We start from the raw sequence: 14632 nt of genomic DNA on the forward strand, positions 1-14632 counted from the left end.
TTAATGTAGATGTTAAAGAGAATGGAAGACCACATGTGGGATTCCACAGCATTTGCTGTAACTGAGCCAAGCAGTAGTCTCAGCACCATCTTCTGGAGTTGGTTCTCTGGGTACAAATGGAATCCCTGAATCACAGTGCTTCTGAATCCCAACCCAGACAGCCTATTCAGAAGGATATTATTGCTGATGGAACTGAAAGCTGATGGGAGATCCAGGATAATTAACAGGGCTCCCAATTCTTCTCTCAGTGTAGATAATCCATCAGGGCAACCAAGGCAGTTTCACTGCCAAAACCACAACTGAGGCCACACTGAAATGGATCTAGACAATCAGTTTCAGGATCAAACTAGATGAGATGTTAAACATGCTATTCTGCATATCAAGGGCGTAGCTAAGGGAGAGGGGGCCGTGTTCACTCCTCTCTCTGGCAGCCCCTCAGAGTGAGGAAGATAATGAAGAAAATAGGGAGAGGTGGAGCTAGGGGGCCCTCAAGAGCTAGAGGCTCTTCTTTGAACCCTTTTGCTCAATTATAGCTACACCCCTGCTGCATATGTCCCTCTCCCCTTTCAGATAGTGGTTGTGGGGTCCTTGATCTGGACTGAGACAGCAGCAGAGGGAAGTTTTAACACTTTGCTCTGGTGTGATTTGCCCATTGAAATTTGCCCCTCAGGGGTTCCATTGCATCAAAAGGCACCTCGCAATGCAAATAGCTGTTCTGGGGAGAATTTCTACCAGGGAAACAGTGGGTGCAAAAAGGGTTAAAGCCCCCTTCACCTGCACCAGGCATGCTCCTGATCTGGATCCTCCCTCCCCTGGCTGTTTTAAAGCAAAGAATACACAAACACACACACAAAGAAAATAACATGTTTCCACCAGTTTGGCCCTGACCCAAGGGTGTCAACAACTGCATAGCTAACTGAGCTGATACCTGGTCCCCAATACTATGCCTGTTTGTTCAGAAGCAAGTCCCACTGAATTCAATGAGGCTCACTATCATTGTACATATCATTTCATACATTATAATGAAATAAAATCAAACACTTCCATAATATTAGAAAGTATAACTGAATATCCAAATGTATCACTACTCCCTAAATATGTTTGGCAGATTTTCAGAGCCTTTTCTCCAAAACTATGAGGTTCCCCCTGGTTGTGTCATGAGACTGCTGAAGCCTACATATGGTTTCAAAGCTCAGCTAATTAAAAATGTCCTTAGTTTATTACAGTTTTAATGTTTTCTATTTGCAACTTCTATAAAACATAGGCATTTATACTTTTAAATTCCACCTATATGCCGCATTTTGAATTTTGTGTTAAACTATAAACAATATATTTAATCTTATTAAAGCGACACAGTAAGTTTAAGTTTGATAAGACATTAAATATTGCATATATTTCAACCCACTCTGCCCCTTTCCCCCATGGCTTCATAATTTCCGAATCTCCCCTTCCCCTTCTCGCAAACAGTAAGGGAAACACAGCTCTAATTAGAGGAGGCTTCTTCTGTCTAACACATCCTCCCCTCCCTCTCTTGCTTCCTCCTTTTTCTATACACCCCCGGAGCCCTCCGTGAGACAATACCCTGGACTACATTTCCCATCCTGCTTCCGCGGGGCGGCCACTTCCGGGTTGCCGGAGCCGGGCGTGGAAGCGGGAGGGGTTGGGGAAATGTTGGAGGAAAGGCTGTGTGTTTACTTCCGGCCACCCTGAGAGTGAGAGCGAGAGTGTCTGTGTGTGTCACTCACTCGCTCCGGCTGGTTGGCTGAAGAGACCCGGCGGGCGCTGCCTGGGGGGCGGGAACCCGGCGGAGCCGTCCGGAGGAAGAGAGGGCGCAAAGTGGGAGAAGGTCCGGTTTGGGACAGGCACCCATGAGCCATCCCAGAGGCCGGAGGGGGCGGTGAGAAGAGGAGCTCGGACAAGCGGGCAGGCAGGGACACAGCCCGAGCCGCCTGCTTGCTTGTTCGCCCGGCCCAGCACCGCGGAGGCGCAAAGCAGCAGGCGGCGTCATGGACTGGCTCATGGGGTGAGTAGCCTTGGCCGGCGCGGTGGGTGCTGAGGGCTTCCTCGTGGGAGCAGGTCAGCCACTTTGCGCAGCAGCCCGCCGCCGCCGAAGGGGCACCGCTTGCCAGGGTTTGCTGCCCTCTTCTCCTTCCTCCTCGCTTAGCACCGTGGTTTGGGCTTTGGCATGGCAGCTGCTGTAGCTATCAACTCAAGGAGTTGTAGGATGTTCTTGAGTGGTATTTAAGGTGACTTAACTTGGATTAGTTAGCTTTCAATACGCTTTAATACTCTCTCCTCCCCTTTCTACTCTTTCTCAATAGGGTTAATCAAAAGAGTAGGAGAAGATGGAATTGGAACCCCGTATGATGTGTCTCTCTCTTTCTCTCTCTCTCTCGTGCTCGCACACACGTGTGTATGGAGTGGTGATGACAACTGTTAGTTATTGTGGCTCTAGAATCAAGAATGATTACTTATTCCAAGCAAGTGTATTCTGAGTTAAAAGGCTTGATTGTATATATGACTATTTTGGAAGCTATTTTACTTCCTCTCGTGCATACACTCTTCTTTGCCATTGTTTAAGAACCAGGGATTATAAAGAAATTAAGGCAGCGGATGCCCTGGATTACCGAAGTGCTGGGAGGAAGGTGGCAAATCTGGCCTGAATAGGAAGGTGTAGATGGATGTAATTGCCATGGAAACTTTATCTCTTACCAATGGTGGGAGATCTGGAAAGGGGTGCAAAGGGGTCTGGTGTGTGTGAGATTCCAAGCAGTTCATGCTGATGTGTATGGCAGCAGTGTATGGTACACTGGTCTCATATGCATTTGTTGTGACCTGTGTATTAAGATTCTGCTGAGTCCCAGGGATACTGAATCTCAGTAGGTAACACTTTCCAGGCAGACAGCATGGAGCATCAGAGCAGCTGGTTTGAACTCCTGTGTTGCTGGAAACCAAGTGATACAAAATGGTTGGTAAGACTTTGTGGGAAAGGGTAAGGGAGTTTCCAAAATACCATTACTTGTTCAGACTGAGGAGCAGAGATGAAATGTTTAGGAGCACTAGGAGTATAAATAGTAAATGTATGTATAGGCTTGTGCTTTTAAAGCACCATGTCTGGATGTTTGGTAGTTTTTTTGTCTAACTTGTCAGTTGCCAAGAGTATGAATATTGCTTATTTGGGCTGCAAGAGAGAAGAAATGTAGAGTACAAATTTGGCTGTAATTCATCAATGTAGTAATCGTTTGGGTGTAGAAAAGGCAAGTCTCAGCACATTTTCTGTCAACTTAGGCTTCTGTTTTTGCAGTAGCACTTGTGGTCACACCTTAAAACTTTTTCAACACTTGGTTTGCCTGAATGTAAAAGAGGAGACCTTGGCAGAGGTTAAACCAAATCATTGCCACGCCAGGGGGCTAAGAGAGCCTGGGATTAATAGGACTAATTACACAGAGAGGCAGAAGGTAGAAAGCGATTTGCTGCTGGTTTTAGGGTTGAAGATCTTGGGCAGATGAGGAGTGCTAGCTATGACCAAGTGCAAGTTTTGAATGGTTCCTGTATGGATATTTTTTACTTGGGTGGATATTATTTTCTTGGGTGTTTTTCCCACTTCTTGGAATAACAGTGTTTCCAGATCTGTAAAGTTTTCTTTTGTGATTAACACTTTCAAGTTATTTTGGTTTTATGCATTTATTTGTTCCTTTGCCCAAACGTGATGGTTTATCAGCATATTTTATAATATATGGAGTCAGTGTGGTGTAGTGGTTTGTGTTGGACTAGGACTGGGGAGACCTGGCTACAAATCTCTGCTCATCCATGAAGCTCACTGGGTGATCCTGAGCCAGTTTTCTTGCCTAACCTGAGATAAAATGAAAGTGGAGCAAGAGAGATGCATGTGTAGTGCTCTGAGTTCTTTGGCAAAAGAGTGAAATAAAAACGTAACAAATAGTAACAGAAGGCTTATGGGCTCTGTAAACTTCTAGGGTGCTTGGTATCCTACAGAAAAGGTGTCATACAGTCATGATGAAGAAATACTGTATGTCTCATAAGAAGACAGATCCCTGCAGACTGAATGAGATGCTCTTCCAAAATACCTGTTGGAATATTAGGAACATATATTGATTTTATGCCTATTATTAGCTTAGGCAAACAGACTGTTTCATTGTATGTTAGCATGCATATCCCTTAATAAAGATAGGCTATGTTCTAATGGATATTGTACGTATAAACGGTTGCTTCTTACAGGTTTCCAAGAAATGGACACTGTGCTCCCGTTACTCTGGTGTGGGAGCCTCAGCGGCACCATTTCCCCCAGTGTTGCTATGGTAACACAAGAAGTCCTAGCCTACAAAGAAGGAGCCCCTGTTGCAACTCTGCTTGATGCCAATGCCAACTTATTTTTGAGGGTAAATGCTGGTGTAGAGAGAAGCCCAGAGTGGGCTGGGTGGTCTGAGCCAGAGTGTGAAGGAATGGCTCCACTGCAGCTCCAGCTAGGACCCATGAGCCCTGGGTCCTGGTTACCACAGCTACTCTGCAGATATCAATATAGTTTTACTTTGTTCTTCTAATTGTTCACCTCTTAAACCTCAGGTTGCATTTTTAATATACATAAACTTTATTTTGAGTTACTTTAAGTTAGACTTGGTAGTTGCATGGAACACTTAAGGTAACAATGCTTATTTGCTCATAGTTTTCTGTAGATGACTAGAATCTTGTGCATTAGCGACAGCATATTGTCAGAATCAAGGCTGGACTTGTTTTGATGCTATACTATTGAAGTGCCCAGAGTACCTTGAAATAGCAATACAAAACAAACCCCAGCTAGCCTTTGAACCTTGGCAAGGGGTGGGAACCTCCCCGTCCAAGGTTGGGAGATAGCTTAGGGCTCACTCAACAGGGGCCACTTGAATACTTGCCATTTTGAGCACAATTATGGAAGCCTGATTACATGTTTTTGGTCTTTGCTGTTTCCAGATATATCACCAGCACTACTGATATCTGCTTTAACACAGAGCTTGACAAATCCCAGGTGCTGGGGAGTCGTGGCGCCTAGACTAGGATATTCAGAGGTAGAGTTATTTAATAAAATATTTATTTGTTCCAGGCAGCCTTGTTTGTTTTTTGCAAAGGTGATAAAGAGAAGCTTGTTTACCCTTCAGTGATGTCCATCACTAAGTCAGTAATGTTGTCACCTATCCATTGCCTGCGCTGTGGTACACTGAATGCAAATTGGGTTAGAATTTCTATAGGGGAAAGGGGCATGGGATATGTGAAGCCACAAGATGCTCAGTCTCTTAACCATAACTGGGAAATGTTACATCTGCACTGAGTTTGAGGAAGAAGAGGAAGCTTAATCCTCCTTGGAGGAGAGTAACTTAGATATTTAATGCTGCCCAGGAATACTGTGCTGCTTATGAGCGATTTTGAGTTTATTGAAGACTAAATACTATGATTTCCTGACCAGACAACAATAGTTCAGTATATAGCTTGTATTTCTACAATATGCTGACATTTAGGGGGAAAGAGCTAGCTATAATTCAGTCAGCAGTCTTTGTGACCTGTCATTGCACTAGGTAAATGCCCCATACTCTACTGCTGAGTAGTGTCATATGAATGTCAAGGTTACTGGCTAATGGGTGTGTGCAAATCCTGTTAACCTGAACGGAAGTTGTATTGTACAGAGACAATATTATGCAATATATTGCATCTTTTAAAGGATAGGAACTCCAAGTGTTCCACTGTATACTGAAAGTATAACACACAGCTTTAACTGGACTCCACAGTTCTTCTAGGATTTGGTTAACTTAAACCTGACATGGATCTGTGGAAGACTCTGTCTTTAACTTTGGAAAAGAACTGATCGCTATGAATGATTGCTGGTTTGCTGCCACTTCAGTGTTGTAATTTATGAAACATGCTGTTCTTTCAGTTATACAGTTTTCTTAATTTGAATTTTAAAACATGAAGGAACAATATCTTTATTGAATGTGACAAGACACTATCATCGTGGGATCTGGTGTAATGCTTATGTGCAAACTAAGCATGATTTACTTCAGAAAGGCTTGTTTTAGGAAACAGTTTTAAAAGTTTCTGGAAGCTGTAAACGAAAGGTTGTACAATATAAGGATTGTATTTAGTTGTAAACTTTAAAAAAATGATCCTTTTCTTTTTCTTCCACAAATTGGGGCACTTATGTACACACATAAATTTTTGCTGATCCCTCACACTTCCCAGTGTACTGTCCTGTTCCAGAGTGTCTCCCAATCCTCTGGACCCATAGTGGGAGCTGTGTAGAAAAGGGGAGATCAGTGAAAATCTTCCCCTGCCTTGTGTGAAGAGACATGCATTCTGTTTGTGGAAGGGAAAACTTGGTATACAATTACATTACACTTAAAACATCAGATTGGAAGAGGAAAATTTGTGAAGCATGTTCAATTTCTAAAAAATTATTTAGAAATCTCAGTGGCTGGTATCCAGACTAAATATTGCATGTGACAAAAATAATTCTGGGTGCACAGTGGGGGAGGGGCAATTTTTGCTGGTGGTCTTCCCTTCCCTCTGCTGCTGCCTGTGCCTCTAGAAAACATGTTCCTGAGGCTTCTGCAACCCACAGGGACATATTTTGGGGAGGCACAATGGCCTACAGAAGTTAGGGGGATGTGCCAAAAACAGTTGCTCCCCTATTGTGCATGTGGAATGTGTTTTGGCATATGCAGTTTTAGTCTGGATGTTGGCTAGTATTCTTAATTTCATTTTAAGGCAATAAAAACTATTTACTATCCAGTGTTGTATATCAGTATAATCATTTTTCCTGGAGTACTTTTCTGTGTCTGAAAGCTGGTGTGAGCATTGGAAGTGCTTATAAATGTGTTGCAGGTGTTGTCAGTAAAAATATATAGTCTTTTTGAGCAAGTATTGGTTAATGCTTTGAAACAGAGTAGTTTAGCCATGAGCCTTTTGGTCATATCTGTAGGTGCTGTAGTCATTTGCCATCTTTAGTCCTGGTGCCCTAGCGCTTCTCTTGTGTTAGTGTCACACCTGTCTGTGTAAAACAGGCTGAATAGGCTGCTTGGATGATTTTGCCTACCTACCTGAATAAAATTATTTTTGAGGCGCAATATTTGATTCTTTTCTGAACCAAAACTTTGTGATAGGTTCTAGCAATAGTAGCTCTTTGCTGTAAGTCTACACTGTCATGGTAGCATTGTGTCTCCATCAGTTAGGTTACTTGCAGGAGAGGTACAGCTAAACAAACCCAGCTTTTGTGATTCTTTTTTGCACCAACTCTTTGCACCAAAATTTTACTAAGCCAGGGCTGCTCAATTTTGGCCTTTCTGCAGATGTTGGCCTACAATTCCCATAATCCCTGGCTATTAACTGCTGTGGCTGGGGATTATGGGAGTTGTAGTCCAAAAACAGCTGGAGGGCTGAAGTTGAGCAGCCATGCACTAAGCCTTGGTGCCTATATGATATCTGAACCAGTCTGCTGTCTTTCAGCTATGAGCTTCCATCTGAAATATGAAAATGCAACTGGCCTGCTTTATAGGGTGGTTGCAAGGATTAGAGATAATAGAATTTTAGAGTTGGCAGGGACCTTGGAGATCTTGTAATGCAACTGCCTGCTGAGTACAGGAAACAGCTACAGTGTCATGGCTATCTTGCGTGTCTGGAAACCACTAGAGAAGGAATGTCCTTCAGGAGAGGAGAGCTGGTCTTGTGGTAGCAAGCATGACTTGTCCCCATAGCTAAGCAGGGTCTGCCCTGGTTGCATCTGAATGGGAGACTTGATGTGTGAGCACTGCAAGTTATTCCCCTCAGGGGATGAAGCTGCTCTGGGAAGAGCAGAAGGTTTCAAGTTCCCTCCCTGGCTTCTCCAGGATAGGGCTGAGAGAGATTCCTGCCTGCAACATTGGAGAAGCTGCTGCCAGTCTGTGAAGACAATACTGAGCTAGATAGACCAATGGTCTGACTCAGTATATAGCAGTTTCCTATGTCCTATGTCCACCACTGCATGAGACATACTGTTCCACTGTCAAACAGCTCTTACAGTTAGAATGTTCTTCTTATTCTGTTTCCTTGTAATTTCAACACATTGGTTCTAGTCTTGTCCTCAGGAGCAACAGAGAACAAGTCTGCTCCTTTTATATGACAGCCCTGCTGTGTCTGTGAAGAACTTCTGTGGCATATTCTTCTTAGGAGTAGCTTTTGGATGAGTGTGTCAGATGATTGAACTAAAAGACAAAAAGCAGGCTGTAACCTAATTCTGTCAGCAGGGTCTAGACAATAGTGTTCATTATATGCTACTTTTGCGCCCTATCAAGTATTTTGGATCTAGCTAATAACCTTCTTCTGTTCACTGTTTGAGTGCAAAGTCCACTTACATAGTGGAATCTTAAAGCTGATCAGTATTGACAACTGAGCTGGATTGGCTATAATACAGAAGTAAACAAAAAATCAAATAGGGTATGCCAGTGCAGTTAGAACATGTAAACATTCTACCATAATTACTAATGATAGAATCATTAATGATTAGATCCCCACCATGTCCGCAGGAATTACTTTTTCCAGTTGGAAGTCTCCATGTTGAAGACAGTGTCATATTTTGTTTGAGCCTTCAGTTTCCAAAATCATGCAGAGAAGTAATTAAGTTTTGATGGTGACATAGAAATCTGCTTTTGTTTCATTGCTGAGACAGAGTAATAACCTTAAATTCAAATTTCCAACTTGCTTGCTAATTTAGAGCTATGCAAATATTTAATGTTTAGATAATTGTCTGGTAGAGACATAGATATTAAGAATTACCCTGTTTAGATAGACCCTTGGTCTGATCAGTCTAATGGTCCATTGCCAGCAGTGTTCAGGCAGATGACTCAGGAAGCCCGCAAGCAGAGCATGAAGGCAGCTAACTTCACCCAGAGCAACTGGGATTCAGAGGCATCCTCCCTCTTTGATGTGGAGGTCTCATGGTTAGTAGTAGTAGCCATTGATAGACTTCTCTGTGGATTTGTATAATCTTTTCTTAAAACGTTCTCTAACCAGTGGCCATTCTCTTGTGGAAGTGAATTTGTAAGTTAGCTGTGCACTGTGTGAAGAAGTATTTTCTCTTGCTTGTTCTGAATCTACTGCTAATCAGTGTTGCTTCTTAAATTTTTCAGCTAGCCCTAGAATTTCATCTCTTGTAAGCTCTATTTGATGGTTCTTTAGATGTTTTCCTCCACTGCAAAAAGTGGTTGAGGTGTGGTATGTAACATCTTCTGCAGTGAAGACTGATGTGGAGAAGCTGAACAAAATTTTCCTGTCCTCTTTCAGTACTTTCACACATTTGGTGGTTTAACAGCCAGCTCTCTGGCTCCTTTTTTGCTTCTGTTCTTAAAGAAATGTTTATCTTTATAGCACTATGCTAAAATTATTTTGTATGCATTGTCATTTTTTTTTTCTTACCAGAGTTTGTGCTCCTTTTTATTCTCCTAATTCACCAGTCTTGCACCAATTCCTTGACACTGCTTGTTACCTACACTGGTTGTTAATTTCCTAATCTGTGGTACACACTTCAGAGTTTTAACTATAATTGGTAGCATCCAGGCATCCTGAAGAGATTTTATCCTGTTGATTCTCCCTGCCTTGTAATGAGTACCTTAATAAACTTGAAGGGGTTTTTTTTGCAATTAAATTTGATGATACTGAGACTCCCTGGTCAGTTTTCCATGTTGAATTTGATAGTGCTCTGACCACATTGATTCTGAGTCGTTGCAGCGTAATGCCGAGCAGCTCTATAATGAGGCAGCGAGTTCAGGGCCCCGCCTCTCCTCTCTGCGCGGCATTGCCTCACCTGCCTGCCACTGCCTTGCCTCAACACTTTCCCTCCCATCCAGCATTGGTGAATTCTCTTGCTGTACTGGCTGGTGCTCTCTTGCATGTGTTATGGAAAAATACATGTGTGAGAGAAAGCCTGCTGGCACCAAAAGAGAAACTACCGATGCTGGATGCCCACTGCCTACTCTTTCTCTGGCTGTGTTGGCTTCTCTTGTGAGATGGGGAGAGGGAGGGCCAGCCAGTGCAATGAGAAACTACTGATGCTGCCTGTTGTTGCCTGTGGTGGCTTCTCCCAGGACGCCTGGGGGAAGAGCCAGTGATGTGTGGGGTGGGGCAACACCGGCATCCAGCTGCTGCAAGGGATGGGAACACAAGCCTTGGGTCACTGGTAGACCTAGGCTGCCCGTGCATCATGCACATAGTTACCACTCAAAATTAAGACAAGAGTTGGCTCTGTGATAGGCTACTCTAAGATGGAGAGCCGGGTCTCACGATCAGTGAGACCCAGTTTGTAAAGCTAAGCGGGGAGAGTGGGCTAAGCTCAAGAAGGCTGAAGGTTACCCGCTCAAGTACCGCCGAGCCTGGTGTTCTCACAATTGTAGAAAAGCGGGCTAGTGGAGGCTAGCCCAATCTTCTACAATTGTGTGAATAGCCTCGGAGTCATTAACATATCTAGAAATGTGGTGTTGCTTTCACAGTTTTCAAATGTTACTTTCCATGGTGGCTGCAGCCATTGTAAGCAATGTGCAAGTTTGTTGTGATTCTAATTGCTTTTATCAGATTTCACATAATTCCTATTTCTACTTTAGTTCAATATTAGAGAAGCTAGAGATATCAAAGGGTTACATTTATAAAGTATTTATTTTATATAAAGCATTGCTGTGTTGTATATTATGAGGTTAGTATAATTGTCTTACTAACTTATCTCTGCAATGAAGCTTGTGAATACTTGAGAGACATTTTCATTGGAAAAGTACTGCTATTACAGTACTGACTAACTCTTGTTGTGTGTTCTGTCATTCACCATATTGTTGGGGTGGAGTTTTACATTGTAAAGTCTTTTTACAATAGCTGGTTTTTATGAGGCAATAAATATCTACTACTTGGTCATTTATTTCTAGGATTAGTTTTCATGACTTCTGAACAGACTGCATTATAGTGTGTACTTAGGAACAATGAATGAATTAACTATGTAGTATGATTTGCTATGAGGCTGGCAGCAACCCAAGACCAGTGTTCCCTCTAACAGGGATTCCCAGATATTGTTGACTACAGCTCCCAGAATCTCCAAGCAAAAGCCATTGCAGCTCGGAATTCTGGGAGTTGTAGTCAACAACATCTGGGAATCCCTGTTAGAGGGAACACTGCCCAAGACGGTTATGCAGATTAAAGCCAAAAGAAATATGCACCTTGTCTGAATATTAATCTGGCAAACGAAGCAGGGAACTGCCTCTTTAACGTTCATTGAAATCTGTAAGTCTGATGAAACAATTTAAACAATTTAGGAAGTAAATAAAGTAGATTATTTCCCCCATGCTTTCAGTGCTGCATAGAGAGGATTCTAATAAAACCTGCATATACAGGTGGATGGTATTTAACTGTGGGCACAGTTTGAGTGAAAGGGTGTAGTCATGTCTGTCATTAAGCTTTTTTCCTTTAGGGAGAAGAAGCCTCTTTCATGAAGTGACTTCCCCTGGTTTGACATGCTGCAGCCCTCTTGAAGAAGGAAATAAGTCTCAAGCTTGTGTGTGTGTGTGTGTGTGTGTTTACCTATAGTTTGGTCTCTGGGTCATCTTGGAGAGACAATATTACTCCTATACTAAAAGAGCTACACTGGCTTTCAATACATTTCTGGGCAAAGGTGTGGGTTATAAGCTATAAAGCCCTAAACAGCTTAGGCCCTGGGTATTTAAGAGGATATCATCTTCTCAATAATTCCTACTGTCCATTGAGATCATCTGGAGAGGTTCGTCTGCAGTTTCCACTGGCTCGTCTGGTGGCTATGCAGGGAAGGGCCTTCTCAGTTGCTGCCTCAAGACTCTGGAATGTACTCCCTGCTGAGATAAGAGCCTCGCCATTTCTGACAACTTTAAAAAGTCTCTAAAGATTTTCTCCACACCACCACTCAAGCTTTTTAACGACTGTGGTTTTAAATTGTGTTAAGGTTTTCATTTTTAATCTGTTTTATGTTGTAAAGCACCCACAGATGGAAGTTTGGAGCAGTCTACAAATCTGAAAAACAAAATGCAAAATAAAAAGCTGATGTGAGTTCACTCTTGCAAATTGCTCTTATTTAGATCAGGACAAATATTAGAAGCAGTGATATGTTAATGGAAACTTCACTGACCCATGTTTTTCTGTTTAAAAAAATGTGGAAAACTAATTTCTAAAATTTACTGAAAGTGAAAGGAACACCAAAACTATGGCTCTGATTGCATCAGATAGCTGAAAATAAAACCAAGATTTAGCACATTGAAGTGTAACTCATTTCTTGAAGTGTGAGGTAGGGATGTGCATAGACCATTTTCTGTGGTTTGTTCTGAAATAGGCTCTTTTTTGCTCCCCACCATCCCTCCCCCACATCCAATGGGGGCAGTTGCCCTGACAACACTTGATTTTGAATGATAACATACCAACCAAGGAGGAAGGAGATTGCAAGCCAATCGGAATGCAGTGACAGAAACCAATTAGCAAAGGAAAACCAAGACAACAGCCCTCCAAAATGGCACCTGGGGCTGCCTGGCATAGCCACTTGAACTGTTGAACCAGGTTCAGTTCAGATTGATCTCGGACCAGCCCCCTTTCCTGAAGGGTGGTCCAGTTTGTGATCAAACTTTTCAAACCAGACCCGGTTTGCAGTGGACTGGTTTGCAATTGAACCGTTCAGTACATCCCAAAAGTGGAGTCATGTTAAGATATTTATCTCCAATGTAATTTCCAAGTTAACTTTGGAATTTAATTTAATTGAACCACATTAGGTGTATTTGAGTGTCTGTCTCCCCTCATTGCAGTTCACCACCTTGGCTTCTTGAAAAACTTGAGAGATTTATGCAGCATGCAAAATTAGTATGGTGTACTTTGTGTGTGTGTCATAAACATGTTGGTGAAATAAAATACTAAATCAGATCAGTCTATTTTGGTTATTGGGAAAGTTTGCATAATAAAAAACTGAGAGGGGAGGGTCTTGATATTACATGCAAATAAGGAAAACTTGCATGTAAGTTTTTTTTCCCAGATTTCCAGTATTGTCCAGAAAACCCACACTGCAGTTATAATGCTTAACCTTCTTCTACCTGGCTCATCACATACCTGATGAGAAATGATGGAACTGTAGCATGCTCTTATTGATGGATGCAGTTTCAGAGTAGTTTTGCTAGAAGCAGGCTGCACATCATCCTAAGACACATAATAAGATGAAATTGTCTCCCTTGCTGAGGTAAGCTTTCTTAGTAATAAAGGCAAGCAGCAGTTTGTCTGGTTATGACACATCCATTTATTTCTGCTGTTACATCAGTATATGTCCTGAGGTCTGTAGGGTGAATACCAAAATCCTTGTCAAACTTCCCAATTTGATACTTGAACGTACCTAGAAGTGTTCCGTCGGGGTGGGGGGACACCTTGGATTCCGTTTAACTTTTCCTTCTAATCACAGGATCATGCTTATTAGTTCCTGGTTCTCTACTGAATGGAAAAATCCTTCCCCTGCTTTTTATATGTAGTTTTCCAGCTGTGCCTGGTTCCCATCTCTGTTGTGAGTAGACTTTTACAAGCAAGCTTTTCTATCTCAATTGCTTAACTGACTGCTGCATTCAGCAAGGCTGCTGCTTCCTATATACCGCGCCCCCCCTCCGCCAAAACTTAGCTTTGTATCTCCTCCTGCTACCCTGTCATGGATCCTGTTACTATGACTAAGGCCTTTAGCACAGTGAGAGCACCTCCTAAGCCTTCACCCCATTAAAAAACAAGAACCCCAAAATGGTCTAGCAAATGTTCACCTACCTTGTACAGTTCCAGGTTTGATCTAAGCCTACCCTGCCCTATTAATGTCTTTTAGCAATAGATTTTCTGTGAATACCCTTGTAACATTAGCAAGTGAATTCATTAGGGGATCCTTCACCTCAAACAAGTACCAGAAATTGTACTTCTGTGCTTTTTGTGGGGCTCATTCTAGAGTATTCTAGTTGACTAACAATTAAAAAAAACAAGAACTTGTGGCTTTTAAAGTGGTTTCCTGCTGAGTGATCTGCAAGCTTTTAAAGTGTCTCTGCTTCTTCCTGTGAGAATCCTCCTTTTCAGAGTAGCACACCAGGGTGTGTCGGTGTAATTTCTTTTGAAATTTAGAGACCTAGTTACTTATAGAAGATTCCTCAAAAAGAAGTGGTTCAGATTTTGTGGGAAAAGGGAGATTACTCCCTGGGGGTGGGGAGAAACAAAACACATCTCTTTTGCTGAAATTGGTGGTTGTTGCCCAGGGCCAACTTCTGGGGCCTTTTTCTCAGTTGTGTACTTTTTCCTGCTCTGCAGTAGTGTAAATTGGAGATTTCAAATTAATTCACCAGTTAAAGATTAATATTGGCAATAACCAGTATAATGCCAGTTTTAAATGAAGAATAAGATATTGTCTTCAGTCTGTGTACAAAAGAGAGAACTGCTAATTGGATATAAGTGGAAGTTAAAATCTCTACCAAATATTTTAAAAATCTTCCTCTGAGTGTGTGCATTCTTTAGTAGGACAGCCCCCAGGAGAGTGTCTCCTGGAAAAAGTGAGAACAAACTGCTGTGGTTGTCAAAATAATTAGGCAATGTGCATAGGAGATGGGTACTG

General features: G+C 42.3%; 1 protein-coding gene across 1 annotated transcript in view; it reads left to right on the forward strand.

The window, feature by feature from the left end:
- Positions 1 to 1656: 1656 nt before the first annotated feature.
- Positions 1657 to 14632, forward strand: part of MOB2 (MOB kinase activator 2) — a 182411-nt gene continuing 169435 nt past the window's right edge. The window contains exon 1 of the mRNA XM_053284215.1: positions 1657 to 2023. Within this exon, the coding sequence (XP_053140190.1) occupies positions 2007 to 2023 (17 nt within the window). The 5' untranslated portion in view covers positions 1657 to 2006. The remainder of the gene's footprint in view (positions 2024 to 14632) is intronic.

This window comes from Hemicordylus capensis, chromosome 1, assembly GCF_027244095.1.
Source record: "Hemicordylus capensis ecotype Gifberg chromosome 1, rHemCap1.1.pri, whole genome shotgun sequence".
Taxonomy (NCBI): Eukaryota; Metazoa; Chordata; class Lepidosauria; order Squamata; family Cordylidae; genus Hemicordylus; species Hemicordylus capensis.